This window comes from Babylonia areolata, chromosome 27 (assembly GCF_041734735.1).
Source record: "Babylonia areolata isolate BAREFJ2019XMU chromosome 27, ASM4173473v1, whole genome shotgun sequence".
Taxonomy (NCBI): Eukaryota; Metazoa; Mollusca; class Gastropoda; order Neogastropoda; family Buccinidae; genus Babylonia; species Babylonia areolata.
The window spans coordinates 19,774,961-19,802,892 of record NC_134902.1 but is presented as its reverse complement, the minus strand read 5'-3'; the positions used below and the strand labels follow the sequence as shown (position 1 = coordinate 19,802,892).

The 27,932-nt window shown below is 37.0% G+C and overlaps 2 protein-coding genes across 2 annotated transcripts in view; one reads left to right on the top strand and one right to left on the bottom strand.

Annotated features, from left to right (window-relative positions):
- LOC143300964 (U1 small nuclear ribonucleoprotein 70 kDa-like) overlaps positions 1–1,851 on the bottom strand; it is a 70,356-nt gene extending 68,505 nt beyond the window's left edge. The window contains exon 1 of the mRNA XM_076614918.1: positions 1,577–1,851. Coding sequence (XP_076471033.1) covers positions 1,577–1,720 — 144 coding nt within the window. The 5' untranslated portion in view covers positions 1,721–1,851. The remainder of the gene's footprint in view (positions 1–1,576) is intronic.
- LOC143300963 (potassium voltage-gated channel subfamily A member 1-like) overlaps positions 1–26,411 on the top strand; it is a 64,774-nt gene extending 38,363 nt beyond the window's left edge. Inside the window, exons 3-5 of the mRNA XM_076614916.1 lie at positions 2,860–4,596; positions 8,229–8,878; positions 10,038–26,411. Coding sequence (XP_076471031.1) covers positions 2,860–4,297 — 1,438 coding nt within the window. The 3' untranslated portion in view covers positions 4,298–4,596; positions 8,229–8,878; positions 10,038–26,411. The remainder of the gene's footprint in view (positions 1–2,859; positions 4,597–8,228; positions 8,879–10,037) is intronic.
- Positions 26,412–27,932: the final 1,521 nt, after the last annotated feature.

The following is a 27,932-nucleotide window of genomic DNA, read 5'->3' as shown; positions in this document are numbered from 1 at the left end:
GAAATTATCCCTAAGATGAAAAGCCAATTTTGTATTTATGTATCATTATCACCAGTTATGAAAAGTAAACCATTTTGGTATGGACATGTAACAAGATCTGATGGCCACGTTACTAAAAGTAAAACAATCCTCCAAAGGAACTGTTGAGGGAGGGAGATGAAGGGGAAGACAGAAAAAACTATTGACTGACAATATTCCAGAATGGATGGGCAAACCATTTGAAGACACCCACTCTGACTGTGAGTTTGATACACAAATGATAGGCCTGGAGGAGTACTGTTTACTGTCCTTTCAATATCAATTCAGCACCTATTCTCAGTCAGTTTCACTTTCTCAAGGAGATATATCACTGTGTTCGGACAAATTCATGCTACACCACATCAACTAGTCAGATGTCTGACAGCAGCCTTTAAATGTGCTAGTCAGGCCTTGAATGTATATATATGTATGTATGTATATATATATATATATATATATATATATATATATACACACACACACACACACACACACATATATATATATATAGGCTACATATATAAATTTGCGTACAATCTTTCAATGGATTTCTTCTACAAAATGTGCTATAGCCAGTATAGGATAACATTTATTTTTCCATGGATTCTTTTGCAGTGCGCCAAGTGCATGCTGCACATGGGTCCTTAGTTTATCATCTCATCTGAATGACTAGACACCGACTGATTTTCCAGTTGAACTTGGGAAAAAGAGCAAGACCAGGATTTTGAACCCTGACCCTCACGGACACTGTGTTGGCAGAACATTTCAACCATTCTGCCATCTTCCTACTATCTTTGGTCTGATACCAAGCTCTTAAGCAGTTAACAAACTCAAGTAATATAATTTGCATGACAGGCTGCCTACTGGGGTAGAACCAACAGAGCTGCTTTTAAGCACTAATCATCCTTTTCCTGTGTCATTCAGTCAAGTCACACACACACACCATGTGCATGTATTAGTGGATTTTACAAAGAAATGTATCCAGCAGCATTTCTCCTGTTGGTTCTTTTTATGCCCAAAGCCCATGCTACACTTGAAATCTAGCACCTCAGTTGATAGCCTCATCCAAATGTGTGATGCCCCAGTGATTCATAACAGAGTTTTGAGATAAGAAGATGAATTGAACCCAGTCAACACCAGCCACAAACATGTATGACTGAGACTAGTAAGAGCAAGAAACAACTGAACGACACAACAAGGTGGCCATCAAAAGATCCCTGCCACTGCCAGCTACTGTTTTCCATCATTAAGAGTTGTTGGTTTCTTTTCTTCTTTTTTTTTAATGCTCTCGCAAGTTCCGTTGCGACAATGGCCATATTAACCCCTGCGACGTATATATCCTGATCCTGAACTGAAGATAACCTTTGTTTCCAAAAAATCTAACTGCAAAGAAAAATAAAACATGTATCACTTGCCTTTTTTTGTCACTCATGCTTGTTTCACTCATACTTGTTTCTAATACAGCTCTGAATATGTATACACAGTTGCATGGCTAGTAAAATGAGAAAAAGCGTAGTCTGGCTACACTTCTGAAGCTGATTTAATTCAAACCACTTACCTCGAAGTTATTCAGAAAACCACTCAATCCAATGTATGGCGGTCTTTTCTTCTCGTGTGGCAACTTATCGTATGGAGCTATATATGGTAGTGGCTCACGTGCAGCGAAAAGGGCCAACAAATTTGGTGGCAGGTATTGTGTCATCGTTAATGTTTATAAAATACACAATATTTTCCCATGAATTTGATTATCAGTAGAGTGAAAAGCACATCAATCCACACGTTCACCCAATGCCGCTTGTCCGATCCCAATGCTTTACCATGTGCCTCCGATTTTCCTGTGTCAGTCAAACACGCATTAAGAAGCACAGCTAAGGCCGTGCGCCGTATCGCGTGGAACAGGGTAAGCTACTCTGCCGCAGTTAATACATTAGCTCCGACGAAAATACTGTTGGTGATTCCAAAGGCAGTTTTGGTGCTAATCATATTGAGAATATGGCATCAATTTTTATTTTTCAGAATATCAGATTAACGTTGTAATTATTTCAATGCGGAAAAACTGTTTATGTTGATCAAAAGATTCTGATTGGTTGGTGCTATTATTAACTGAAGAACTGCCAAAATTTACCTTGTGGTTTTCTTCAAAGGTATTAAGTTTTCGTAGAGAACAGCGCAACTGAAACCTTAGTGTGTAGCGTATGAGATATTCTTTGATCGCTGAGAACGCATGTACACTCGCCTGGCAAGAACCGACTGGCTTTGTGTACTGCAATCCAACACATTAGGTCAGGCTGCGGTCTAGGACTGGCACTGCATGTTGTGAGGGTTGTCTGTGTGCGCTCGGTGCTTTGCTTAGAAATAGGCCTAGTTGCTCGTCATAGTGCAGTGGGACAGCTGTTTTGTGGAAATTGACCCTGTGCACCTTAGCTACTGTCATGAATGGCTTCCCCCCCCTTTACTCAGAATGTTATGTAGTTAGATGTGTCACAGTGTTGTTGGCATCTTGCATGACGCTATGTCTGCTGTAGGCCTTGTCTAATGACAGTCGTGCAAGTGCTTGTGACGTCAAAATAATCGATTCCATCCGGGGAACAAGAGTATTATTTTTGTCCGCCATTTTGTCGATTTATAATGATCGAATGTGGTGAAAACTGCGGCCTTAGGGTCGAGGTTGATGCCCGGGATTACCCCTACCTTGCATGGATGTATGTTCGAGAGCCAGACCTAGACTAGCCAAATGGAAGTCGCAATGGCAGGGGTTGAGGGCAATGGGGGGCCCGTAACTCATTACCGAGACAGTTACCAAAAACCTCTTCTCTCACTGTCTAACCTTCCCAATTCCAGGTCCTTTCCAAAGCTGTCCGACGAAGACAATGTCAATCTGGATGATGGGATGGGCCCACCCGGGAGCGACTATGAGTGCTGTGAGCGGGTTGTGATCAACGTCAGCGGGCTGAGGTTCGAGACGCAGTTGAAGACCCTGCAGCAGTTTCCAGACACTCTTCTCGGAAACCCACAGAAGAGGAACCGGTACTATGACCCCCTGCGAAACGAGTACTTTTTCGACAGGAATCGACCGAGTTTTGATGCAATTCTCTACTTTTATCAAAGTGGGGGGAGGTTGAGAAGACCAGTGAATGTGCCAATTGATGTGTTCTCAGAAGAAATAAAGTTCTATGAACTTGGAGAACTTGCCTTTGAAAGGTATAGAGAAGATGAAGGGTTTATTAAAGAAGAGGAGAAACCGTTACCTCAGAATGAATTTCAGAGGCGTGTGTGGCTGTTATTTGAATATCCAGAAAGCTCAACTGCAGCCCGACTGATTGCCATCTTTTCTGTTGTTATCATCCTGCTGTCTATTGTGATATTCTGTTTGGAGACTTTGCCTGATTTCAAACACTACCGAGTGATGAATGCCACAGACAACACAAGTAGAGAATCCTTACATGAAGATGACATCCCAAAATTCAATGAACCCTTTTTTATCATTGAGACTTGTTGCATCATCTGGTTTACCTTTGAGTTGTTGGTTCGATTTGCTTCATGTCCAGAAAAGTTAGGTTTCTTCAAAAATATTATGAATTGCATTGACATAATTGCCATCATTCCATATTTTATCACCCTTGGCACTGTTGTGGCTGATGAGAGCAAGGGCAGTAACCAGGCTATGTCCCTGGCAATTCTGAGAGTCATCAGGCTTGTGAGAGTGTTCCGAATCTTTAAGCTATCAAGACATTCGAAAGGGCTGCAGATTCTTGGACAGACGCTGAAGGCCAGTATGAGAGAACTTGGATTACTGATATTCTTCCTGTTCATTGGAGTGATCTTGTTTTCCAGTGCAGTGTATTTTGCAGAAGCAGATGCTGATCAGACACATTTTAGGAGTATTCCAGATGCGTTTTGGTGGGCAGTGGTTACAATGACAACTGTGGGATATGGTGACATGAGACCTATAGGTGTGTGGGGCAAGCTAGTGGGTTCACTCTGTGCAATTGCTGGAGTGCTGACAATTGCTTTGCCAGTTCCAGTCATTGTGTCAAACTTCAACTACTTTTACCACAGAGAAGGAGAGGGCAGTGACAAAAACACCTATAAACATGTTCAGTCGTGTCCAAATTATCCAGAGAAGAAAGGCTCCATTGATTCGGAATGTGGTTCTGACATAATGGAGATGGAGGAAGGAAACAGTGTATCACTGACAGACAAGACAAAAGAAAACCATGCAGTGAAGGTGAACAATCCTTCCAGCGCCAACAATTTTGGGATGGAGACTGATGTGTGAAACTTGCTCCAGACTGTTTTTACTGAAGATTCAGATTCAAGTAGCTTGGATGGTGTGTTTTTATCACTAGAAAAGTAGAAGTGTGCACTCTTGCCATTCTCATCATGAAGAGCATTATAGTTCAATTGCAGAGCGAGTCGACTGTTTACTTGACATCACCTGAACAGTGATAGTGCTCAAGTTGGAACAAGAATGCCGTGGACTTTGAAGGGTACCAAGGCATTGCAATTTTCATTGCTGAAATTGATCCAGGTCTTTTTGGATGTGTACACTCCTGTGGGTGAAAAGAAGAAACAAAAGTAAGTATATCTACCCTCTTACTTTCTTTGAGTTAGAGCTTAGCGTTTTGTGAAAAAGAATTATGCAGGATATATTATGATTTTCAGTCTGCATGACTCTTCAGTCTTCTACTAAGTACAAGGTTGTGTAGCACAGCAAGATTCAGTTTCAAGGTTGTGTCAAAGACTGATGCCATGTACATCACATCTGTAATTTATGAATAAAATGAGCTAAAATAAGATAAAGTAAAAAAATAGATTTGCCCATATTTGTAATCAGTCTGTGGACTTTCACGTTTTGCAAAATAAATTAACAGGATTTTATACAGTGCGCTGCATATTTATTTCATTTGGTTATTTCCCTTTTTCTTCAGTTCTTATCAGTGTCACATGTTAGGCATTCCTGGCATACACTGATTTGATCCTTGGCTCCCCAAAACATGAATTTTTAACAGTGTAGTATTTTATGATTATACTATAAATTATATATATATATATATATATATATATATATATATATATATATATATAAAGTATGTTCTGGATTGAATTACAGTCTGGCTTGTAATATATTTTTTTGAAAACAAAAAACAATGTCCAACATTGCTTTTGCGGTACCTGACACGATTGTTCTTTCTGCTTAAAGAAATTATACATTGATCAGTCAAATGACTATGAGTCATTGAATTTTCTGGCTACACTTTATGTTGATAATTGCTGTGTGAAACTCAGTGAATTTTGTAAGTCATTGTCAGTTTGCAGGACAAATGAAAATAGTGATTCATGTAGTGATGTAGTCATGAACTTATTTCCTTGTTAGTGATGTTACCCTGGGACAATCACAGTGGCAAAGGATCAGTTTTGCACCAACACATAACAGAGTGCAGCATCCTTTATTCTTTAAAAAGAAAATATTTGAGCACTTCTTTTTAATTGAACCATATATTATGTTCTCAGTCATGATTCATTAAGTTTTCAGATGTTCTCATTATGTAAATTTTATGAAATTAAATAAATATGGATCTAGATCTATCCTTGCCTCACCTTGTCATCATATAATATATATATATATATATATATATATATATATATATGTGTACAGTATCATATTATGAGTATGTACTTGTGCGCTACTAGTTAGTAAATGCTACAACTGTACAAGTGTGGGTGCAGACTGAAAGGGTACAATAATCATGATAATGTGTATTACTACTATTAGGGGAACTATGGTAGAAACAAATGGTGGGTATGAATGAGAGAATATTGCTGGAGACATCAAAATAAACACCAAACACTGGATATTAGATAGATTTATATAATGACATTTTTATTTTGTAATAAAGAGGAGTTAAAGAAGAAAAAAAAAAGAAAAAAAGAAAAAAAGTAAAAAAAAAAAGAATCAGAAAAGAATTAGTATTGACGTATTAACTATTAAAGTATTATTCATTTTGATGTACATGTACACTGTATATTAAATTCAAAGCAAAGTGATTGACTTTTGTTTATTTGTTTATTATGGATAATATTGATAGTATGCCACACATCACAATGACAACCAGTATCTGTTGGCCAAAGTACTGCTGGGCAAGGGGAGGTAATATTGATATGTGTATGTATGTATGTATGTGTGTATATTTATGCACTAAGATTCAGTGACATCGTAGTGACAAGAGACCATGGATAAGGATAAATGCAGTTCCAAGCATATCATATAACCCAGAGCTGTGTATTATACAATTCATAATAGACTGTGGATGGAAGAAGATCAGTTATTCAATGGTTTGTTTTGGTGTCTACACCTATAGATTTTCCACAATGTCAGTCTTAAATTAAAACCTGTGGTACATAGTACATCTACATGAATCTCTTTCAGTTCACTGACGACTAGTTTCAGTTTCAACAGCTATTCTTCAATATCAGTGTGACTGAGTGTGCAGCCCATACTTAACTACCCCTTTATAGCAGATAACTAGAAGTATTTTGAATTTAATGCACTTTGATTTGAAATTCATCTGTCTTTTTGCCAAACCTCTGGTTCTTTTATTTTTCTATTGGTGCTGCAGAAGTAATTTTGTGAACATCGTGTATTGATTAATTAAAAAGTGCCCTTGCCTGGTCAGAGACCAAGCTCAAAATGCTTTACAAACATGCAGTCATAAATTGCACTTGTAACAGGTGTGACTGGTGTCCTTGTGTGTTTGTGTGTGTGTGTGTGACTCGTGTGTGTGTGTGTGCATACATGTGTATGCATGTATGTGTGTGTGTTCGTGTGTACGTATGTGCATGCATGCTTATGTGTGAGTGTGTGTGTGTGTGTGTGTGTGTGCTTCACAGCACAACATACAAATTATAATTTATATATATAGTATACTATCATGACAAAAATTATGATTAATATATAATCATTGTATACAGTGCATGTGACAGCTTAGTTTGACATTACATGTATGATTCCTAAACTGTGTGATTTCAAACCATGTTTTTAATTGGGCATTGTAATTTGTTCCAAAATATCATAATATCAATACATGTGATCTCTCTCTTTCTCTCTATTTCTTAAAAAAAAAGTCTTATGCATGCAGTAATGCACAACCCAGTTGGATGAGTCATAGCAATCATAGAGGAAAGCACATATATATATTTCCATACATCACTGAAATTATTATATTAAAAAAGCATAATATCTCAGGCCATTATTGAAGATTTAATCTTTTACTTTTACTTTTAGCTGCATGATAACAATAGCGATCTGTTCAAGGAGAAATATGAAAAGGAAAATGTGGCAAAGTACAAAGTTATAGACAAAAAATTATGTAGAGTTCAAATCCAAAGATACTTTCAATTTTCAGAATTTTTTATGTAATCGTCAAATTCATGTGATTTTCATTGTACGTGTTCAATGATTGAATGTTCAATTCACAAATCTGTTCCTGTGTTAGGTTTTTTTAGAATTATATTACACAGTGTTGATTTGTAGGAAACTAGGAAGCTTCAGAGTTTTGAAGAATTAAAAAAGAAAAACAAAAACCAAAAACAAAAAGTGAAAGCCCTTCAACCATGTTACTTGTGTACTGTACTTATAGTCAGGTTACATCAAATTTGAACTGCTACTGTGCTGCCAGATTTATGATTTTCGAGAAATAAGGACAAGACTTGACAACTGATGTGAAATCTTGTTTCACTTTCACTTTCAGGTTTGTCACTGGGATGGATTAGATTAACAAATACTGAAATAGTTGATGATACTTTAGTTTTAAACTAAAGGAATAAAATTACAATAACACATTAACAACTGAAAAGTTGAGTGAATGATTTGACACAATTCCTTATCAGTTATCATTATCTTCACCAAAATTATTAGAATTCAGCATAAAAAAAGAAAACAAAACAGTTACTGAAAGTGAGAAAATTACACATTAATATTATAATTATAGGTCATTTTTTTCACTGAACATAGAACACATTAAATCAACATTAAATGTATGGATGACATAGATTAATTTAAATAGTTTTTGTAACCTTCATTACTATTGATGCCACCACTGATTGAGTAACTGCCACTAAATTTAATGACAAATGGCTTATTCTTGTAGTTGTACTTTACTGATGTGATATTTTTCTCTCTTTTATTTTTGTTGTGTTTCTTTTGGCAGGATTTTCCCACTCTGGCCTGGGTGAATGGTGTGGATGCCTATCAACTGTTAAAAAATAAAAACTATGCACGCAGAACTCAGATGGGCAAATCACAAGCATGATGATGCCACTGTCTACAATCCTACTTTTCTCTCTTTTTTTTTCTCTTTGGTTTCCTTGAAAAACACAGAATTCACATTCCTTTGGATTTTTGAAGTTTCACCCACAGTTCATTTGACGCCCCCACACCCCACTGGTGTCTCCTCACTTTTTTTTTTTTTTTTTTTTTTTTTTTTGCAGTGTCACTTCACTTCCACCACCACTTGTTAAAGTCATTCATTCACAACCTGTAGTTTCCTCTCCCCTGCTCCCACCCCGTCTTCCACTGAAGGAAAATAGAACTTATTTCTTACTCTTGTGACCTGAACGACATAACCCTAGAGGCACTGTGAAAGCTGACAACTGCTGCTTGTCCTGTCTGTGGATTGATCATGGCCAGAGGCATGGGGAATCAGAATCTGAGGGCTTGTGACAAAACATCCTTCATGTGATTATCACTCAGCATGGATCTACCACTGTAGACTTCAATGGAATCTTGGCAAACCCCAACCTTTTGCTGTGATTTCCCCCAGGGTGGATCTTCATGATCGTCCAGAGTGTTTTCTGTCAGGTACTTTACACTGTTAACAGGATTATTTACATTTGCATGACGATGATTTTTAACAAATTACTGATAATTATACCATCTACTCTTGTGATCTTTTCGTCACTTCTGGTTCTGTAATGCTTTTAAAAACTTTTGGAATACGTTCCCAGTCTCTAGTCAGTTTGGCTCTATGATTTTCAACTGCAGCTGTATTGATTGATAATGTGTAAACTGTGGTCTGTTTTTCTTTATCAATATAGACAGCTCTATACAACCATAGATTTCAATCTGATTTGCCTGTTATAAGTGTCAAGTGTATGGAAAAACATAGTGGAGACTAGGAGAGTGAATAAATCGGTCTGTGTGTACCTCACCACACATGAACAAGTTATGTTCCCCTTGCAAACTGTTGTATTATATATCATGGCTTCTAGTACTACTGCTAACTTCTAAAACTATATATATATTTTTTTGGTAAGAACTGCAGAACAGTACAGAATAGTGTGTAGACCATAATTCTAATTATCTTATTCTCCTGCTTCCCTCCATGATCTTTCTCTCTCCCCTCCCCTCCCTTCACATCAGTGCATGCTCTCTCTCTCTCTCTCTCTCTCTCTCTCTCTCACACACACACACACACATACAAACACACAAACACATGCAATATTAATATGTTTCAGCACTTCTTGATAATTTGAGATCTTTACTAAGAATAATGAAATGCTGTCATGATTTCAGATTGTGTCTATGAATTTTATTCTCTCTGTGTGTGTATGTGTGTGCATGTGTGTGTGTGCATATGTATTATGTACACTCTGTAGAATGATTTTTATCCAAGAAACTGATAATTTCTTGTTATCTTGAGCTTGTCTCAGTTTTAGCCATCTAACCTAAACTTGACACAGGCTAAGAAGAGAATCCAGTCAGCCAAGAAATGACAGAGAACTTGTTCGGAAAATCTGAAAATACATTCCCTTGCACATATGATTGAAATCATTGTACTGGATATTGTAATAGTTGTTGATTGAAATCATTGTACTGGATATATATATATAAATAATAGTTGATCATTGTACGCACATCAAACAGTGTGTGATAATATGAGCATCAGATTTTAACTCATGAATTCTCCACAATCTTGCTGAATGTACACATGTACTGTTGTTTGTGTGGTGTGTTGCAGACACCAGCCATGGTGAGCTTTAACTGCTGTGTCTGACACAGTGCATGATGGATGCTGCTACTGTGCTGGCCATCACAAGTCTTGGAAAGGGATACCTCATTAGCTGCTGGACCATCCTACACCTGCAGTTCATTTCTGCCCTGCTGCCACTGACTGCTGCTGCTGCTGTTGTGCTCAGCTGCACTGGCCTCCTCACTAACTTCTGCTGGCCCAGCTGTTGCTGTTATGGCCCCTGCTAACAGAGAGCTCTCTACCACCCGGCAACGTGTCATCAAAAAGAGCAAAAAACCATTATTGTGTTGTAGTTTGGTGTTCAACTTCAAGTTCACGTCAGTCCTTTTTTCCCTCTCTGCCCACCTGCCCCTCCACTTTCCCACTCCTCCTCTCTTTCTCTCTTTCTGTCAGCAGCCAATTTAAATGTTGGGACATGTCCTTAGAATTGACTTTACCTTCACACTAGTTATATTTCATTTCCTGATATGTAGGAGTACATGTTGTGGCAAACATCACCCACACATCTTGTGTGTTTAGTTTGGCTCCTAGGGCTTTGTTTAATTTACGGTGAGTCTGCTGTTGAACTAGACATGCATCTAGATTACAGAGAGGCAGGCTTATGATCCTGACAGTCTGTAAAATATCTTTTTTTAATTTATTGTTGACTTAGTGAACTTTTTTGTGCTTTAACAGATCTTTGCATGTATAATAAATGTTTTGCATGCTTGTCTGGTGATACTGGTAGCTACTACTTTATGTGAAGCTTTCCATTGACTTTTTTCTTCCATGGCCTAAAGTGGCCTACAACGATGGAATCATGGTTACATGTTAAACAGTAACTGTTACTCCACTTCTGGGAGATTTTTTTTAATACTCTATGTAGTTGGAGCCTGTCATGATAGGCAGAACTCATTCATGTATGTCAACAAAGTCTTTCATGGGAGTAGCATGGCGCAAGCAATGATATTGAAGCCGTCAAGGCTTAACTGACAATCAGCTCACGGACTGGCTTCGTTGTCTTCTCTGTTCAGATGCATCTGTTTTGCTTACATACACGTCTTTGTCCTTGCTTCCAACAGCTTCAGCATGTATGACACAACAGTCAGCCTCCTCAAGACTGCAGGAGGGGACTTTTCTCAACTCCTCAGTGGGCCGTTGTTAGATGTGATGGATGGCTGTGACAATGTTATGCAATTTCTTGTTGATGGATATGTTTCTTGGTGTGTTTTTCTTTTCATTCAAAGACTCAGGGCAACAACTGAACAGATATTGTAATCTGAGGATAATAATATGCACTGGAGTGGGTATTAGCAGCACATGTTAATGCTTTCAAGAGCCAAAAGTAAATCCAGCTGATACTAAAGAGGGATTCAGTCTGAAAGTATCCACAGACATCAAGCAAAAACAAATTTACACAACTGAGAGGCTAGCCCAGAGTAATTGGCATGAGTGATGTTTGAACAGAGGTGTTTGGATACAGCATTCCGCTTTTTAATCTCTTGTATTTGAACCAACTACATTCAGATCAATTGTGACCAGAAAAGATGTGTGATTTATGGAGGTTCATGAAGTATGCTTGACTCAGCTGAAGTAAACAAATGACTCCCCCCCCCCTCCCTCCCAACCCCTGCGCCCACCCCTCCCCACCCCCCTCCAAAAAAAAGGTGATCTGATACTGCTATGGGCATCTTGTTTTGGGTTTTCCAGGGGAGAAGAATCAGCAAGTCATTTTGTTGTTGAAAGACTGGTTGTTTTAGACTTAGAGCGACAGTTCCCATTCTGTTTCAGTTCAAACCCTCCCTGAAGCTAAGACAACATGCTTTTATTGTAATGTTAACCATATTCTGCTAATGTATACTAAAGCCTTGTAATTGTATACTTCAGGGTGAATAAGGTATAAAACTGCTCAGTTTGCACCTTACGATTATAGCATATTTGGTAGCCTTTTGTGGACAAAAGTTATTGCACCTGGAGGAAAAATAAATTATTTTACTGCACATACTTTACGGTGACCCACTAGTGCAGACTCTGGCAGGGGTCTGATTCCTGCTGTAAGTTTGTTAGATGAATGTAATTTTAGGAGAAAATTTCTTTATGATGCAAAGAAAACCATTCAGAAATATGTGGACTTACTTTGCTTGTCCAAGTGTACAACCAGTTGTTCTCCCTCAGGAAAAGAAATTCAAGGTCAGAATTATAACTTTGGGTTGGAGGAAAAAGAAACCTTAGATTAGGAGTTTCTGCTCTGTTGTTAATTTTCACCAGGCTTTGCTGCGTAGGTGTACATCTGCTGTTTACTTAGTTTTAAAAAAATAAGTTTTTGAGTTCTTTTCCCCATAGTACTATTAGTAGATCACTAAATGCCAAATGGACCATACATTTTTCTGTAATATTCGCAAATATGTTGCACTTTTATTTTTTATTCACCATGAACTGTGAAGTAAAAATGTCCATCAATCCGTTCGGAAAAAATCTAAAAGAGAGGGAGAAGGAGTCTGTGATACAGATCAAAACATGGCAAGACTGGTGTGTGTGTGTGTTTGTGTGTGTGTGTGTGTTACAAGCTGATGAAATGATGATAATTTTTCAGCTGTTAAATGAATTGATTTAAATTTTTCTTCCATTTTTTTGGATGATATTATTTACAGATACCAGAAACAAAGTGTAATGTAAATTTTAGTGCATGCCTTAAACTAAGTTAAAGAAATGTGTTGAGTTTACAGCATCCAAATGCTATATCCACCACTTTTCAGAATTACCCCCACATTCTACATTGTGAAATAGAGCATACATTTGTAAAAGTTGGTCGTGGAAATCATAATCAAATTTTGCTGACATATGTTATCTTATTTTAGGTATCATTTCTTGCTCAGTTGCTCAGTCTTCTCACAGCTTTCCTGCGGCTAGCCTACCAGGTGTAAATTTGTTTCTGGATAGGTGTTTAGGTGGAAGAGCTAGTTTTGATAATGGTAGTACTAGTTGCGCTAGTAGTACTTTGAAAAGAGACCAAAGATCTCTGTATGACTTAACCCATGTGATTGCACCTGCAGTCTATACATACAGGATGTGTGGACAGAATGTAGACGGAACAAATGATGCTTATCGTGTCTTTGTGTGATCCTTACCGTTACCTGGACACACACACAGACACAGTACTGGGCATGGTATGCATTATGTTGCTGTGATGTGTTTATTAGGAGCCACTCTGGGTTGAGCAATTCAGCTTTTGCTTTTTATCAGCCAGCTGTGTCCGCCATTGACAGAAAGTCTTGTTGATTTTATCACTTTGTTGCAAGCTTCATGTTGTCATTCAACTTTTTCAAGTGCTTCATTCATTCTGTTTGACTGTTGAATTGCAGATTTCCTGGTGCATAATGCAAACATTTATTATTTGTTGATTTTTCTTTTTCTGTGTTTGTTTTCCTTCGGAAACTGTAAGTTGTGTGATCATGATGACCTGTGTTACACACTGTAACAACAAAGCCATTTTGACTTTTGCATAGTGATTAACTTGTTTGCTGTGTAAAGAATAGCTTATAATTGGATCCATAGAAGTTGGTTTCTCCTGGTCCAGTTGTGTTGATATTGCCAGGTAGTGGAATCAAATTTACCTTTTATGTAGTTTTAATTGCAGCCATCACATGTGTGTGTGTGTGTGTGTGTTTGCAAATGAAACAGATCATTTGTTGATTAATGATATTCTGGATGTGTGTGCATTTTTCTGCAAAGAAGAGTTTTGTGTAACACGGTGTAAATATGTACATGGATGAGATTGAATCAGTGGCTTACAAAATTACCCTGTTGTTATTTATTGATAATGAATTTATTTGTTTGTTTGTTCTTCAACTGTTATTGCTCTTGCCAGTTGCTAAACAGGAATGGGGAATAGATGCATGCAACCATCTGTCAGTCTACAGCAGCTTCTGGCAAGTTCTGTTGGGATGACCAGTCTCTTTCACCAGTTTCAGTACATAGTATCTATCCCTCCCTTCTGGAACATCTGTGCTAGTAATTTTCTAATTTCCATCACTTTCTTTGTTTCTGGTCTTTTCCTTTTGTTCTGTTGTCTCCTCCCTTGTTTTCTGCTTTGCTGGTTTATTCACCTAATTTATTATTTTATTTTTTCTTGAAAGCCTTGAATATTTTTGGTCTTTTTCTTGACCCGATAACCAGCCATTCTTACTGGTTTTTTCTCTTTTTACACCTAAGATGTGTCAGTAACTTGATTTGGCAATTTTTAGTTTTGTTTGCCTGTTAGTGTTATATAATTTTGTATATTATGCTAATGTCCAGGTTTTTAGTGGTTTATTTATTTATTTATTTATTTATTTTTTTTAAATCCTCTGACGAAAAAGTGAAGGGTTTGGTGGGGGGGTCTTTTCAAATTCAAAAGGATCTACTAGTATTGACAGTTTTTCAGCCCTGATATGGCCATATTTGGTTGGTGGACTGTAAGCAACAATGACAAACACATTTACCTGTGGCAAATTACACATGCAGGGTGGGCTTTAAATATGTAGGTTGCACTATTAATTATTACTTCAGTTTAATATCTGTTCAGAATGATTGATGACTGGTATCCTTGCCATTGACATAAAGTCATAGAAACAGTGACAAGATAAGGGACACTATCTTTAATATTGTGTGTGTTCTGTTTGTTTAAAAGGTTAGACTGACCTATCCTAAGTTCTCTCTCTCTCACACACATACACACACACACACATGCTTTTAAAAGAAAAAAAAAATCAGTTACCAATAATTTAATAACAGAATAAATCTGAATGATGCGTGCACTTCCACATTGGCTAGTTACATCAGTAACTATTCTGTAAAGTCTACATCAGTTACTATTCTGTAATGCCTTATGACTTCTCTGTCTGAGCCTCAGAGGTTTGGGTTTCAAGGTTGGTATTATTGATGCGTTGTCTTGGCTATATTATAATATTCAGGAAAAAACACGAAAGACAATATATGTGAGCTGGCTCTCTCGCCTTTTGAGCTTTGATCTGTTCTTGCCACCTAGTACTAAATATCTCCCCCCATCATCTTTCATCATTAACTTGTACATGTGAGAGTGTGTGTGTCTTGTGTGTATTTAAATTAAGTGTAAATCCTCCTGTAGAATATTGTAGTAAACAATGGGACAGTGATACACCCCTCCCCCACACACTTTTCAATTACTGTGTTTGTCAAAATGAATAAAAACCAACAACAGATAAATGAATTCTATAATAGGAAGAAAAGCTTAATAGTTGAGAGAAAAAAAAACCCCTTCATCTTCATTTTGGTATTCTCTTTTTCAGCTACACATTGATGATTCTCACTTTAAGGCATTTTGTTTTTGTTAGCTTACCACCTCAAGGAGTTACTCCAAAATGTGCATGCTGGATACCAGAGAAGAGACGGGCGCAATAGCCGAGTGGTTAAAGCGTTGGACTGTCAATCTGAGGGTCCTGGGTTCGAATCACGGTGACAGCGCCTGGTGGGTAAAGGGTGGAGATTTTGACGATCTCCCAGGTCAACATATGTGCAGACCTGCTAGTGCCTGAACCCCCTTCGTGTGTATATGCAAGCAGAAGATCAGATATGCACGTTAAAGATCCTGTAATCCATGTCAGCGTTCAGTGGGTTATGGAAACAAGAACATACCCAGCATGCACACCCCCGAAAATGGAGTATGGCTGCCTACATGGTGGGGTAAAAACGGTCATACACGTAAAAGCCCACTCGTGTGCATACGAGTGAACGCAGAAGAAGAAGAAGAAGATACCAGAGAAGCAGCCATGATAAGAGAGGCCAGAGAACATTGTGTTTGGGGATGAAGGACTCAAGGAGGGGGGGGGGGGGGTGCGGGGGACTGTTCAGAACTGAATCAAACTTGGACAGGTGACATCATGGATATGATCTAGGTGTTGAGTAATCTCATTTAACGATACAACATCAAGAGTTGGTTCTCAGTGATCTCAGGAATAACAAAATATTTCCCTCCGGAAATAGATATTGTGAATTAAGGTTAGACATTTAAAAAAAAAAAAAAAAAAAAAAAAAGGAAAAAAAAAAGACTTCGATGAGTGAATTTCATCACTTGACTTTAGTTTTTTTTCATGAAGTTATAATACATCAGTATATATATGAACACTCACAGACAGTTCTGATGAACATTGGTATATCATGTATGCTGTTATCATTGTGAATAGGTTAGCACCATGTGAAGTTCAGAGCAGTGATCAGAAACGCAAATTTGGTAATGGATATAATTATCAGTGCATCACTCTGGCTATATTAGGAACAGAACAGAACACACACACACACACACACACAAAGAGGAAAGGAGAGCAAGAAACTCAAGAGGGATATGTCAGAGGACATGAGTAAGAAATTCATGAATAAAACTTGTGCATTCAAAGCCAGTCCTTGTTGCAATTAACTTAAGCCTGTTGCCCTGTTAGTGTGTGTTGGTGTATGCACATTTGTATGTGTATGTTTTAAAATACTACAGAGAACATAATACTAAAGCTGTTAATAGTGTTATTGGACTCCTAAACAAAGGAAAAGGGAATAAAGGAAAGAAAGAAAAAGGGTTCATAAAGAAGAAAATATTTTCTCCATGAGTTAAGTCATTGTATGAATTTGGCTTTTCAAATCAGTCACTTCACTGTGAAGTGATTCTGCATATCATTAACAGTCCTAGGCACAGTGGCTTGTTTTCAAATTAAAACCACACTTCTCTCCACAGAAACATGGGGCTTGCTTCTGTATATAAACACAGGATGAGTGATGAAAGGTAAACACACAAAGAGGCATTTATCACCGTCTTTTATCATGCAGTTTTGGTGACCATGGTCATTGTTGGCAAAAAAAAAAAAAAAAAAAGTCAAGGCATATGATCAGTGATTTGACATGAAACATGTAGTGTCCAGGAAAAAGGGTTTGTGATGAAATGTGTTCACTGACATCAGTTTCCTGTGTTAACTTTACCCACAACACATTGAATGCAGCACACAGTTGTTATTGAAACTGATGTCTGCACAGAGGTGCATCAGCTTGCTGCTCAGAGGGGGTGTGGGGTGGGGGGTAGTAGGTGGAAACTACACATAACACAACATTGTTATTTGCACATTACAGGCATATTTGTATGTTTTATTGTCAATTTGTGGCAAAACAGTTTCACTGATATTTGTGTAGGATCTGGAGAAAGGAGTGTGCAGCATAACTAGCAAGCATATATGGCATGTATACTATTAGGGGCCATGAATAATCAGTATTAATTGAAATTAATTACCTGTTGCAAAAAAAGAGAGAAAAAAAGTCAGCTCCTGTGCTTGCTGAAGCAGAAATGTTTTAACTTTATGTACTTGAATCAGAATGATTATTTGTAAAATTACAAAAAAAATATGAATAAATCTGCTCTTATATTTGCTGAAGGAGAAAGGTTAAGCTGTTTATATTCTTTACCTGAAAAATACATTTTTCAGAAAATATTTTACTAGTATTTTTAAGAACTGCTGTACTAACAATAACATAAAGGTCCAGACGTTTTATCCACAAAGTTGCTTGTAAGTTGATTGTAAATTGTGTCTGGCTCAGTGGAAGCAGAGGCTGCATGCGCCGTGTAGACTATGCACTATTTCCCAGCAAGCATCTGTTAAAATGCACGCTTACATTACAACACTGTAAACTGATCCTAGTCATGAAAGAGAACTGTGATATGTTAGTGCTTTTTTGTGATAAGTGTACAGCTGCAGGTGTGATGCATAAATTCTGTTTCTGCGTTGTTGTTTTTTAATGCTGGAAAATGGGATAGAAAACAACAAAAGTGGAACAGCTTTTACAATTTTGTATTATAAATGCGTTGTTTTGCATTTTACCGTCTGTCTGTGACAGAGTGATGTGTATGTGCTTTAACAGACTGTTTTTTGGGTGTATTTTTTAAACCATAATACTGATAGTAAAATGCAGTAGGTGTTTGCTGCTTCGTTGCAGTGTCTACTGCTTATGATAAATATGGCAGTACTTTTTGTGCTTTTTTTTAGATTTAGAAAGTAATGCAAATGATTTTTATTGATGTGTATGTGCTTGTGTGTGTGTGTGTGTGTTCACAGGTGATAGGAAAGGCTAGGAATAACAAGTGTTTTTCTGCCAGTAATAGTAGAGCTTTTCAGCTTTCTCACTGATGTGCTGAATTCCTGATCTGTTATATTACCACGTATTGCTGTGTTTTGCAACAGAAGCACAATGTGCTTGTAGCAGGGTTGTGAAGACAATACATCAGTCCCATGTTTTTTAGTTGTCATTTGACTGAAACTCCTGACAGGTTTATCTTTATGAGTCATTGGCACTAAAAAGAAAACCCCCAAAAATCCCATTGTTGAAAATCACAAAAGGAAGAGATTGTTAAACATGATATTATTGTATGATATTATTGTCAATATTCATTCTTTTTAGCTGGAAAATAAGCAGTTCAAACACACTAGTTATGTATTTCAATACAAAGACTGAAAGAGAATGATGGAATCTTAGGGAAAAGATGGGAGAGAAAAAAGGCTCTTGTTTTCGGAAAGAATCCTTCAGTTTTCGAAAGAGCTTGTATGGTTGTCTTGAATGTTTTGTAAAGCACCGAGAGCAGATTTCTGGATAGTGTGCTGTATAAGTGTCCATTATTGTTGTTGTTAGTTCATGGACATTATGATAACAACTGAAAGTTGGGCTTGAATTTAAACTGAGGAAACCACTGAAAGTTTGGTTTGAATTTAAACTGAAGAAATGATAAGGGGCAGGTTTTGTAATTCACATTTAAAACTTAAAATTTTAAAATTTTTTATTTTTTTATTTTTTATCTAATCCTTGAATAACTTATCCAAAAAGGGTGGGGTGACAGTGACAGAAAAGAGATAATCGATTGGCAGTATGTACATCAGCACATCTGATGATTTTCTTTGTAAACTTTTTTTCTTCCATATTCTATCTCTTCCAGAACAACATCTTTGATGAAAAACTGCATTTTTGCCTCTGTTGATGAGATATTCCCTCTCTCTCTCTCTCTGTTGGTTACAAGGGAATTAACTCATTAAGTACCCTGTCCATGTGGAAAGATTTTGAACTGAATCATTTGTTAAATGAAATGAAATTATGGTGCTTAGAGCCTCGCCGACCATTAAGGCCATCTCAAGGCTATCGTGACGTTAAAATCATTTGTTAATTCCAGTGTAGAGTGAGAGGTCAAGTTTACATTGTTGCATTTTGAAATTTGTAACAGTCCTCAATGAGGTAAAGATGCAATATAAATATATTTACTCTTTTATTTTCCATGAAAAGATCCAAAAGCACAGTGGCATAGTTTTATAGGTTTAGAAATAATGTAAGTGAACATCAACTATTCCAAAGACCTCCAGTCTCTGAACTGATTTTTATACTGAAACCGTCATCTCCATGTACAAACTTCATGGGTTGAACCCGTCTCATTTGTTATTGACTGTGTGACCATTTCTTGTTGTCTGTTTCCTCTTTGCCTTGACAGCCTTATGTGAGGGGGTTCTGGATGTAACTTACCAAATAAAATTTTTTTTTTTTTTAAATAAAAAAAGATAGGGAAAAAAAGAAAGTCATTCATGGTTGCTGACTCCTATCTTACCGCAAGGTACTCGTCATTGCCAAGTTATCTCGTACAATTTGTTGTTGGAAGAGTTCACCTGTCTGACATAGGATTAATCATATGGATATTTTAACTAATCATACAGTATAGTTAATTATATGGTTTAATTATGTCATTGAATTCAGTTGTTTTCCTGAACCGTCTTTGTGCCTTTTCAGTCAGTGACATAACTTGCATGTCCAGACTCGCATTACTGGTGCCAGTTATATATTGGAGGAGCTATCCTTATCCGTTATCGCCATGACAAAACCTACCAAAAAAGACAACAGGCTTCCAGCTTTCTTCCAAATCCTGCCATCTCCCTTTAGCCATACCTTCTTATTTTCAAAGCAAAATGAAAAAAACTGTGGAACAGATTCCAGAGTTAGTGAATGCTACTTCTTGAACAGACTGCAGGAAATTAGTTTGTGTGTTGTGGAAGACAGGAACTCTTTTTTTCTGACAACACTACTTTTGTGCTCATGGAACCAGATTGAACAGAGCCTAGCTTTGATGTGGAAACCTTGTGAACATTTCTGTAATGACAGTATTAATGAAGTGCTCAAAATCTCAGAACAAATAGACCACACCAGAACTCGATTTGTCAGTACTACCACTGTCTCAGATGCACTCCCAATCATAATCAGACAACTTGTCCTTGACAGGTGTAGCGTTGTGGGGAGACTACTGAGGCTGCATTATACAACCCTGCCTAGAAACTGAAAGTTTTATTCACGTGTTTGGCATGACACTGGAGTGGAGAAACATGAATTTGAATGGAAATTCCTTTTTTAGCTGCTGTACACACAACTTGTGTGTAAACATGCTTGTAAAGCGTAAATTGAACAACAAAGCTTTTGATGAATTTTTTCACAAACAATTTATTTTCATGCACAGAGGGTGTTTTTTTTCTCTTTAAACTGAATTGTATGCTGCACTGAATATTTGTACAGAACAGCTTTCCAATCCTACCTTGCTCCTGTCTTACAGCATTTATTTATACTGGATCAATACAGATTAAAAAGAGTCTTGTGGCACACATGAGAGTTGGAGTAGTTCCAACATATTGCTCTGGATACAGTTTTACATACATAAATAACACATACACTTTAGAATGGGATAGATTAAAGAGTGACTGTGGCCATAAACACTGTCATAAAAAAGATTAAGATCTTCATGGTATTCCCCAATAATGTATGCCTTTATACTTCCCTGAAAGGATTGCCATTGAGTGTTCGGTCTGTGCGTGTGTGCTTTCTGTGCAGAGCAGTTAGTTGTGGCTTGGTCTGGTTTTTCTATCTAGGTTTGTGTGATATTAGGTACTTTTTTTCTTTTTTTTTTAAGAAAGAAAAAAGAACAGAGTGTGCAGATAAAGAAAAACAAACAAACAAACAAAAACAACAACCAGGAATTAGTGTTCTCGACAGCAATTATTGAAAACATGTCATCATTACTGCAGTTAAAATATTCTACAGATATAAGAACCTGCTATTTTGTAAAGAAAGTGTGTGTGATTTGATGATTCAGTATAGCAGCTTCAACACAAAAACAAAAAGGTGTTAATCGATCTGTCTTTATGAAGTGTTAACACACACACACCACACACACACCACACATACATCATGCACAGGTTCACATATTTTGGAGTCAATTGTTTCTACTAACTTATCTTACCTGAAGTAAAGACTTCTCAGCATGAATTGGATGAAATAAAATAAGTGCTTAAATGTACAATATTTAGAGTTCTAGTATTGGCTAAAAAACAACTAAAAACAACAACAACAACAAAAAAACAACAACCAAAACCAATCCGCAGAAACAACAACTGTTGCTGTTTGTATTTTATTTTTCAGCATGGAAGTATATACACAGACATGTTTTACACCCATCTCATCATTTTTACCCCCTTTGGTAAAAAGTAAAAGAAATTGTCAATCAAGTATGAACCTCGCAATCATTTATGAACAGTCTGTACAATTATGCTGGCGTTACCTTCTTTTTTTCTCACTTTTGTTAATACTTTCATGTCAGCAGCTGCTGTGTGTTTTTTCTTAGTATCATTTAATTTTTTATTATTTTTTTAATTATTATTCCTCTTCTGTTCAAGATCCAAAGTATGGTCCGATGAAAACCTGCAATTACTCTGTTTATTCTACCTCAGAAACATTTGTGTACCGGAGAAAAAAAAAAGAGGTTTATTTATTCATTGATTTATTTCTTTATTTTGCTAGTTGTTGAGCTGATCAAATTCAAGGGTTGAACTTGTACTGTCCAAGCAAAATTCACTGAAGGTGTTCTGCTGAACCTGCTCAAGTCTTGATGCCTATGCTCACCTTGCTTCTTGCCGCATCCCACAACTCTGTTGCTCTCTCTCTGTCCGTGACATTAAAAAATGAAGTGGTGAAATTTTCTGTGAAATTGTCACATGCTGGTATACATCGTGAAACGAAAAGTTAATGGTGTAATTATCCACGGAACCTCTTTGTTTCATTAAATGAATATGTGATGATTTAAGACATTACTTCTTTTCATAAGAAGAGAAAATGAAGTGTGGAAACTGGCCTGTAAAATTATCAAAATCATGCATAATTTTTGGAGTACAATGTTTGGTTGATCTATTATCTTTCCTCTTTGTAACTTGTGTAGTGAAGATAAAGATTATAAGAACCAAAAATACTGTTTACAGTTTCCAGATTAAAATGATTGGTCATGTCATAAACAGATTGAAAAGGTTGTTTTCTTTTTAACAAAAGTGGGACATTGTGCTCCTGTTTCATTTCTCTTTTTAAGGGACTTTTAGAATATGTTGCCTACTGTTTTCTCTGTTGTTGATGTTACGAGTGTCAGAGAAAGGGAGCGAACTTTGATGTGTAAAATGAGGAAAAACAACAAAAACTTGTCCCTTTGGAAAAATAAAAGAAAGTGGATAGGTTATGATATGCAAGTTGGGATGTTTGGTATTTGTCTTGTGCTTTTGGTGACGATGTGTGTGTGTGTGTGTGCGTGTGTGTGTGGGTGAGTGTGTGTATGCATGTGTGTGTCTGTGCTTGCTGTTTCTGTTCTGTTTTGTTTTTAAGGCTTTTGTCTGTTAGCTTTTGTGCTGGTTCGAGTGAACAAAAGGGTATGATATGAAACTAGGTTTTAAGTGTGAATCTGAACAAGTAAGGCTAAAAACTCAAGATCTCTGTCTCAACTTTCTTCGTTTCAGACCTGCCGTGTCTTTTAGATTTATTTCACCAACAAAATTATTTTCTACCTTGTTTTTATGATATATTTGTGCCGTTTGTTCAAACATGTATGTATTTATCTGAATTTGTCTTCTACACCCTCTCCGCCACCTCCCTGTAGCTTTTTTTTTTTTTTTTTTTTTTTTTGTGACCAAGTTTTCTGTTTCATTACACAGGTCTCATCCTTTTCAGTTCTGTTCTGAAATAATCTTGATTTGATCTTACATTCTGTGACTCAGTAAATATATTCAATAATGATCTGATTTCATATTCTATAACTCGGTAAATAAAATCAATGATGATCTGGTTTGACTTGTGTATTTACAAAGAGTGCATAATGATGATCAAGATTAGCTGGCTTCCCCAATAATCCCCCTGCCTGTCGTAGGGTGGTGTGATGGCTTGTTGTTGTTTTTTCTCTCCATCTCTACCAGTATTACTCATTTGGTTAGTGATTTCTGCTTGCATACATGTGTTGTAGAGTATCCATTTACTGTGGCTGCATAATATGAGATTTTACTTAGTTGTGCAATAAACCGAAATTTACTTCATGGTATTGTGCTATTACAGTGGCTAAGTTTTAAACCCTCCCAAGACTGTGATGGACGTATTTAGAGATGTACCAACCTTTTGTTTGTCTAACCAGGACTGAAAACTGATGCATGCTACAGCATATAGAGATGCATATGGTGAATATGGGTCATGATGAATATGACCTAGAAAAAAAAAATGAAGGTAAAAACAGCTGAACTTTGTAGAAAATTATTCTCGACAGAAAATTTAACAGAGAAACAAGTGTATGGGCAAAAACTGTTGAAATGAATCTTTCTTTCTGTCTCCCTCATATGTTATATACAAACACATGCAAACAATATATACGTTTTGCATGCATGCAGACATACATACTCGCATACATATACCACACAACACATTCAGAACACATATGAACTCACTACTGGTTTTATAGACTTTTGACAAAAGGTGTATATATATATATATATATATATATATATATTTTTTTTTTTTTTTTTTTTTTTTTTTTGGATGTTGATTTCAAGTCTATGTACAGACTTGAAATCAGTTAAGATGGTTCAACAGATTACAGTATGTCATTTAAGGTTGTGTGATGCCATTTTAAAAATTAGTGTCATGTTGATATTTTGAAAGGGCTTGTTGTTGTGTTGTTGTCACTTGACCGGTATTACAAGTTTACAAAACATAAGCATCATTTTCCATGTTGAAACTTTATTAAAAAAAAAAAAAAAAATCTTGTTCTGCAGGGAAATCCATGACATGGTGTTTAACGCTTTTTTTTTCCACCTATTTTGAAGAGTTGAGTGATTTTATTTCCCTGTGTACAAAAGCATATTGGTTGACCTGTTACTGTATATAAAAGTGCACCCTCGCAGTGGTGTGTATGACTGTGTCAGAATTATTCCAACAGTATTGTATAGTCCACATGAGAAGTTGATTGGTTTTTCCCAGTTTCAGTGTGTGCTAACTTGCGTACATATTTATTGTTGATCATGTGTGAAAAGGCTGACATTTTACCTGGCAAGTCAGATGTGTGCATAAGTGTGTGATGGCCAGTAGTGCTGTTTAAATGATTTGATATTATTTCTGTATACCTTTTTTTGGTTGACTTTTGTTTTTTCCTTTTCTATTTGATGCGGTTTCTGATTTATACATTTTATAGACACCCAGCTTGAGATTTTTAGTGTTCCAGAGTGATATCTTGTTGATTGATGTACCTTTACTTTTGACCATTGTGTTTAGTCTTGAAATATGTGTATGATTAGGGGTGTGAATCTCGATTTGTCTCAGTTGTGTATAAAACAGCTTTTCCCTTTGCAATTTTCCCGTTTCCTTGATCAAGCTTCCATGGTGTGCATGTTCTTTGTAAATAGATTTCTTTCCTCGAATACTTTACCAGGTTTTATTCCTTTTCTACCTGTAAGTGATACAGCTTTGATGCTCAGGCCTTGAAAATTTAACAGAGATGTAAGTCCTTGGTCAGTTTGATATTCCAAGAAAATATCTCGTCTCTTCTCCTCACCGTGTGAACTAACCAACCATTGGTCTCCTTCAACATTCTCTTTCGACATGCTTCAGATTCATGGAACAAGCATAGGACAAAGCTCTCTCTCTCTCTGTGTGTGTGTGTGTGTGTGTGTGTGTGTGTGTTTGGAAGACTGTCAGAATGTGTGGATTCAGATTGTTCCATTAAAGCCAAACATTTTGTCTATATTTGCAAATGGTTGTACTGTGGTATACTGAAAAATTAGAAGGGTGAGGGAATGCATGGTAGAGGGAAAAGGTGAAGGTTAGTATATGAGAGGTGATACTCATTTTAGTTTTGAGTGATCCGCATGTCATGAAACTCAACACTTTGGGTCGTACTCATAGATTGAGCAGGTAGGTGAAGGTTTTTCCTTTGTTCTCCTTGTAGAGCTTGATAACATGTTCAGTTGAGGGGAGGAATAACTGATAGAGTAAAACAGAGGAACTGAACATGAGGCTTCAACTTTTGATTCTTTTGCATTATCAGCACAGTGATTCAAAACGCCACATCAAGAAACTTTTGCACTTTGTTGCAAAAACATTCTGGGTTCAGAAGTCATGAAAATGTAGATAAATTATCATTTTTTTAAATTTTTTATGGAAATATAGAAAAGGCAAACTTCAAGAAACTTCTGGCTTCATGGTTATTTATTTAATGCTAGAAATATAAACACAACTTTGGATTTGTATCTTAGATGTGTTGTTGTTTTGAGCAGTTTGTCCTGCAGCTAATATAATCGTTTGAGTAGCTATTAACTCCTCCATTAGTGGTTTAGTATTCATTTTCTTTCTCTTGCATGCTTCAACAACCAAGTGCTAATACGATTGTACACAACATAGAATCGTGTCAAGACCGTAGGCTTTTTGGATTGGCTTAGATTGGTAGTGTTGAGAGTTTAGGCCAATCAGGAGAAGCCTGTGAAAAAAAAAAAAAAACCCAAAAAAAACACGCCTCCATTCTTATTTCCCTGGTGGAAAGATAATGTTTGACAAGCTGGGCCAGTGAAGGTGCTGTTGTTGTGATAAAGGATTGGATGGCGTGCTATACTGGAGAGCCAGTCAGTGGTCTGTGTTTACAAACTGGTTCAGGTTGATGATCTGTGTGAGTGGTCCATCCCAAAAGGAACCGTGTAAACACCAGTGTATGTTGCATGTTTGCAGAGTGATGTTTAAGGCATTGATCGATTGAATTCCTAACCTCATTCTGTAACCTTCAAGAGGTCTATCTTTCATAGACCTATCCTGACCCACGAGCTTCTCAGTCCCCTTCCAGCCCGCCATTGAAAGACAGAGAGGTTCGTTTTCAACTGTTAATTTAATACCCCCTTCCCTTCCCAAGTGATTCAGGTTCTCCCCCCAATGATGACAACTGTACTGTTGTGATTTTCTCTTTCAGCCGTTTGATAACATTCTCCGACAAACCGACTCTGTTAGATGACACGATTCAATAAACTTGTTTTATATTTTTCACGTTTTTGCCACTCTGATGCATCTGATCGTGTGCATACCGTATGGTATGGGAGCATGCGCATGAGTGAGTCCAAATGATGATGGTGGTTTCTGCTGGTCTATGTGTGGATTGGTGATTGCTGACAGTATGTGGTACGTTTTTTTTTGGGGGGGGGGGAAGGGTTCATTTTGTACCGCTCAAAATGAATCAACAGCTACTTGAAAACTTCTACATCATCAAAGCAAAGTTTGTAAAACAATGAAAAACACTGTTTCCCAAAGACATAGAAACATGTGACAGTTGTTAGTGTGGTTGAAACCTACAGTTGTTAGTGTGGTTGAAACCTGACCTAAATAGCCTCATGGGATTCACTAAGTATGTACTCTTGTTACAGTTATATATGAGCAAGTATTTTAACCATTTGATGCTATGAAGCTGGGCGGCCTGTTCATTATATTTTGAATGCATACAAATGTGTATTTGTGATTTTTAAAAATCATGGTATATTTCTTGAGGGAAATGAACTGGTATGATTTATAATTTTATTTTGTATTGTTTCTCTTCGGACCACATAACAAGGGAGTTCAAGCAGAGGTTGTAGGGTGTGGCAAATGAGGTCAAAGTCCCAAGAACCATATTATCTGAACTAAGTGCAAACAATGAAGGCCGAGTGGACAACAAAAAAAAAAAAAGAAAAAAAAAGAAAAAAGAAAGAGCAAAGATGTAAGAAAGAAAGACATGATGAAAGCACTCGGTTTAACTTCAAGGATTACAAACATAAAAGGTGAAAGTCATTTCAACATAGATCTAACAATATATGTATATGATAGTCAGTCATGTCCGACTATGACCATCAGAACAACAGGAGGCAACTGCTGTTCCGACTATTTGGGCTAGAATTTGATTGTAGTGGAGAGTGTCTTGCCCAAGTACATCCCCACTCTCTCCGGCCAAGAGAGTTTTAGGACAGTCGGCGTTGGGGATGGTTCCCAAAGGCCAACTAGCCCCCAAGGCTGCAGCACTAAAAGCCAGTGCAATTTTGCCTCCTAGTTTGAGAGTCATAGTCCTTCACAAAAGACTAAGCTGTAAATGGTTTCTCATTGACTGGAGAAACCATTGATAATACAGCTCTCACTTTGCTGTTGGCCCAAATGTAAACTTACGTCAACCATAAGGACAGAGAGGGAGGGGGAGAGAGAAGAAGATTAAATAACTGTTGGAAAAAAAGAATGAAAGGTTGAAAAGAGGAAAGAAATATTTTAGTCAAATTAGAAATTTAATTGTAAAGAAAGCTCAGGCAGGATATGAGGACTGTGCTCCAGGCCAAGACTTGTTCAAGAAGGTTGGAAGTGACTGAACGACATTCTGTAAACAAAAATATGAACAGCACTTGAAATTCAGATTTTAAATTTTTTTTAATATTTTTGCCTTCGCAGGTGCATTGTCGTTATGAATGTGTGGAAGGGACTATTCCCCCCACCCCACCCCCTATTTTATGACAGATTTGGTGTTGACAAAGTATTCCTTCAGAA